This window comes from Cyprinodon variegatus, unplaced genomic scaffold (assembly GCF_000732505.1).
Source record: "Cyprinodon variegatus isolate N-32 unplaced genomic scaffold, C_variegatus-1.0 Scaffold320, whole genome shotgun sequence".
Lineage (NCBI taxonomy): Eukaryota > Metazoa > Chordata > Actinopteri > Cyprinodontiformes > Cyprinodontidae > Cyprinodon > Cyprinodon variegatus.
In genome coordinates this window covers 787,711-792,171 of record NW_015150773.1, presented here as the reverse complement: position 1 = coordinate 792,171, position 4,461 = coordinate 787,711, and the positions used below count along the sequence as shown (strand labels likewise).

The 4,461-nt window shown below is 36.7% G+C and overlaps 1 protein-coding gene across 1 annotated transcript in view; it reads right to left on the bottom strand.

Moving 5' to 3' along the window:
• LOC107091007 (antigen WC1.1-like) overlaps positions 1-4,461 on the bottom strand; it is a 17,943-nt gene that overhangs the window by 2,448 nt on the left and 11,034 nt on the right. Inside the window, exons 10-12 of the mRNA XM_015384702.1 lie at positions 3,861-4,184; positions 2,214-2,531; positions 1,000-1,263 (exon numbers count right to left, since the gene is read on the bottom strand). Coding sequence (XP_015240188.1) covers positions 1,000-1,263; positions 2,214-2,531; positions 3,861-4,184 — 906 coding nt within the window. The remainder of the gene's footprint in view (positions 1-999; positions 1,264-2,213; positions 2,532-3,860; positions 4,185-4,461) is intronic.

Here is a 4,461-nt window from a genome sequence, read left to right as displayed (position 1 = left end):
GACAGTGTACTTTTACTTTCGCCCTCTGGGGGGAGCCTCGCTGGAAAATCAACACCGGTTGCATAGTGTATCTTTAAGTATGACAGAAAATGGATGGATGAAAACATAAACAGCTTTAAAGGGCTGCAAAATCTTCCACTGTTTTCCCGAATGCTGAAAATCAGTTAATTTTGTTTTTCAGCTTTCATCTGAGATAAACTAAAGATAAACATGGAAGGATGAATTTAATTCTAAAAAAGACTAGTCAAAATTCAAAACACTGGGTGAAAGGATCACACACTTGTCGTTAGGCGGATTAAATGCTGCAAACTTATGACAGCTTTTAGATTTATTATGTTAGTGTTGATTGAATCAATTTGACTGCATGATCTGGTGAACTGTAAAGTGCCTTGAGATGACTTGTGTTGGCGCTATAGAAATAAATTGAATTGAAAATCTGAACATATTAAACATGTATTATCAGTTGCCTACACTAGGAGACATCTGAACTGATTGATAAATAAATGGAAATCAAATAACTAATTCTAATGTTGCAACATGAACCATTTTTATTCTGATTTCTGTTTTGATTAGCAATTAAATTTAATCCATGTCATCTGAAGGCACTTTACAAGTCAACCAGATCATCCAGTCAAACTAATTCAAAGTTTTCTATCTAAGGAAAACCAGTTGATTGCATCGACTCATTGACTCTTCAGCAATCCCTCACAATAAACATGCTTGTAGCGACAGTAGAGAGGAAAAACTTTTAACTTTTAACAGGAAGAAACCTCCAGCAGAACCAGGCTCAGAGTGAGCGGCCATCTGCTGAGGCCGACTGGGGTTCGAGGAGACATACAGTCATGCAGGAAGAAGCAGAGATACAAAAGGTAACAAGAAAATAAAGCTTCGTATTAAGAACATTGTATGTGTTTTTTTATTTTTAGAAATAGTCTCCTATGCGAACAGAAACATATGGGCATGGTGGAATGAGATGAAATGGGATGAACAGACACTCACCTGCACAGGTAAGAAACACCGTACCCGCGTCGCAAGGCGCTTCTACCCTCTGACACTGACCAATGCGGTAATGGTGCTCATCACAGTGAACATGGAAGGACTTCTCCTTGCTTTTTAGAGTCTCATTGTAAATTCTGTTGCCACAGTTCAGTTCTTGGCAAACTCTATGAGAGTCTTCCTCCGTCCACTGACTCATACACACTCGCTTGTCATCTATTGTCAGCTCTCCACTGCAGCCATTAGACAGGGCAACTTTAGGTTCACCTATTGTAGAGGAAGAAGGAGGAGAAATCAAAGGTTAGTTTCCTTCAATTAATCACATAATGCATGTTGAAGAGTCATTTCTATTCAATTCAGTTTAGGTCTATAGTCCCATTTCACAACGCATCATCTCCAGGCATTTTACGGAGACAATTCAACCAGATCATCCAGTCAGATTGATTCAAAGATCAGTGGTCAGGGAGGAAGGTTTTATATATTACCACTGAGCTGCTTCAGACACTTCCTGTTAGGTTCTACCATTAGCTTTTTGTCTTGATGTGAAATCTCCGTCACTTTTTTTGTGCTTACAGCTGTGAATTTGTAGCCGCTGCATCAGTGTCAATCTACTGACCCATGACAAAAACATGAACTCCGATCTTATTAAAGGTAATGCTGCTTTCACTTTGCCCTAAAAGTATGACGCTGGTGAAGATTCTCAGCCATCCAGGTCCTAGTCATTCCAAAAAAGTTAAAAAGCAATTCTCTGGACTTCATTTTCAAGTTTGAAGACGTTTCGTTGCAACCCCAGCCAGGTCAATTTTAATGACCCCCCCCTATAGAGACATAGACAGGTATGGGGCATTGCAGGCTAACAAAAGAAGCTAAACTACCGCCATTCCAAAGGGGCGGACCTGTTTGTCCGTTTCAATTTGCATGTTTTCTAAACAAAAACAAGCCTTTGTCGAGCTTCTGTATAAAGCCTTGAACTCAATGCTATTTCTGACATTTTGAAATGAAAAAGCTTCCTGGATTGGAGGCAAAACATCTTCAAACTTGGAAACAAAGTCAACTGGATTGTTTTTCAACTTTGTTTGGAAAAGACTGTGGCGTTGATGGTTGCTTAATAAACTGTAAACTGTAACTATAGTCTAATTGTCCCATTTTTTAATTTCACTGGTATTAAGCTTCTTTTTTAGATGAAGTTTTCCGACTTCAACAAGTTAAAATCTTACCTTTACATTCAAGGATGACTTTTTCTGTCTTTGTGTTATTGTTTGGTTCGGTCTTACATTCCCAAATGCTTTTCTCTCTTCCAGAACAACTAAACTTTTTATTCCATAAAGAATTAATCTCAGCATCTTTAATGGGTTTTATATTTATATATGGGCCGCAGTGCAGATCTTTACAGAGCATCTCTCCTTCTTTCTGTGTCCAGCCTTCAAAAGAGACGAAACTTCTTTTTGCCTCTTCGTCTTGGTCAGTTTGTCCAGAGTAAACAACCACTTTTCCTTTACAGGAGTCCTCCACTTCAAGTGCCATCTTACTCCAATCTGAGAAAAAGAGCAGGGGAAGAACGAAAGCTTTACTTCAATATTCTGAGAAAACTTACCGAGGAAACGCATAACCGTATGTTAGATACAGAAAGAACCTCCCAAACACCAGATGTCATTTAGACGTCGGTCTTTAGACTAAATCTGGTCAGTCCGTCATACTCTAGATTTAGTCCAGAAATAGTTAAAGGAATTTGGGTTAAATTTGGTTAGTCTGTTTTTGTCCCAATTAAGTCCAAAAATATTATTAAAACCAAGTTTTTTGCATGTTTTCAATGATCTGAAAATTCCTGCGTTTAAACTTTCACTTTTAAAGCAAAGACAGTAGACGTTGTTTGGACGTAAATTATGTCATCTTTATAAACCAATAATTGCTGGGTGGGAAAGTCCTTGGTTGAAATCCCTGCCTGGGCCCTTTGAGCATTAGATTTGCAGGTTCTCCCAATGCACACATGAATTCCCTCTGGGTACTCCAGTCCTCTCCCAAAGTTTAGAAATGATAGGTTAACAGGTCTCTCTAAATTGTAGGTCAACATGAGTGTTCGCTTGCATGCCTGTTTGACAAGAAATGGAGGTATTATTCAAAATAAAATGCCTTATTTTGTGTTTTATTTAAAAAAAAACTACTTTGAAGTTTTATCAGATACATTCCAATCTCAAAAACTATAAAACAGCGACTCAGCCTATATGTATTCTGTATGGTGCTGCTTTTGTAATGTATGCCTCATATTTTACAGCACTTTGTGATGCCTCTTTAAGAAAGGTGCTATTTAAATAAACCTCACTTACTTACTTGCTTACAAAGCAGAAAGTTTTACATTTCTTATTTTTAAATCAATGTAGATTTTGAATCGGTTCCCTTCATAACCATGGCCAATAAGAATACCTTTAGCATACAAAGTCACATGTTGGCAGCAAGTTAAAGACGTCTACCAAGACTAGTTACACTATGACAATAATCCATAGGGCCTTTCTGTTTTGCAGGTTTTATGGCTTGAGGTGTTGTAACTATTTATCACACAGGTAAATCCTAGCTAAGCTTGCTTAGGTCAACATACTATCAATTATTTAAGGGCAAGAAGTGAGGAAAAAAAACCTGCAGACTTTGCTTTTTACAGCTTAAATTCAGAAACGAAATGTGCAGCTAAACATGCTTTTAAATTTAAATTGAACTGTTGTCTCTAAGAGAAAAGAAATATAAACTATTCCTGTAAAGAAAACATTTTTCTCTGGAGAGACCATCATGAAGTGACGGAGTAGAGATGTTTTAGCCATTATTTTAAACATTTAAATCTTTTAGAAAAAAAAAAAACAAACAATTATACTAACTGGAGCAGATAAGGCCTCCAAGGTCTGAAGCTTTGATGATGTTTTTATCCGCTTTCTCCGCAGCAATTTTTTTACACAGTGCTAGTGACCTCCTAGATTTATCACACTGCAATTCTTTGATGAGATGAGTCTCCTTTGAAGGCCCTAAATGGGGAGTCGTCTGTACCCAACCTGCCCCACACTTTAGCTCCTCACAGATGGTTTTTTGAGTATTTTTATCTTTGAGAGCATCTTTATGCACTGGGAGCCAAAGGCCTTCATACAACACTTCCACGTTCCCAGAACAGTGGTCACGAGACGGCTTGAATCTTGGTTTGATGCTCTCTGCAACAAAGAAAATAGATGTTCTGTTTAACTTTGATAAACTGAAAAATTCTATCAGCAAAAAAAAAATTATAATAATAATAATTAATATATATATATATATACAAATTAAACATATATACAATTAATCGGATTAATTGTGATTAATAAACAAGAAATGATAGTATAGAGACTGTAAAATATGCTTTTAGCTGACAGAGTGACTAACTTAGGGTAGTAATTATTTGAAATTGTAAAACAAAATATATTTACATTTTGCATTCAAGATTAAAAAAAA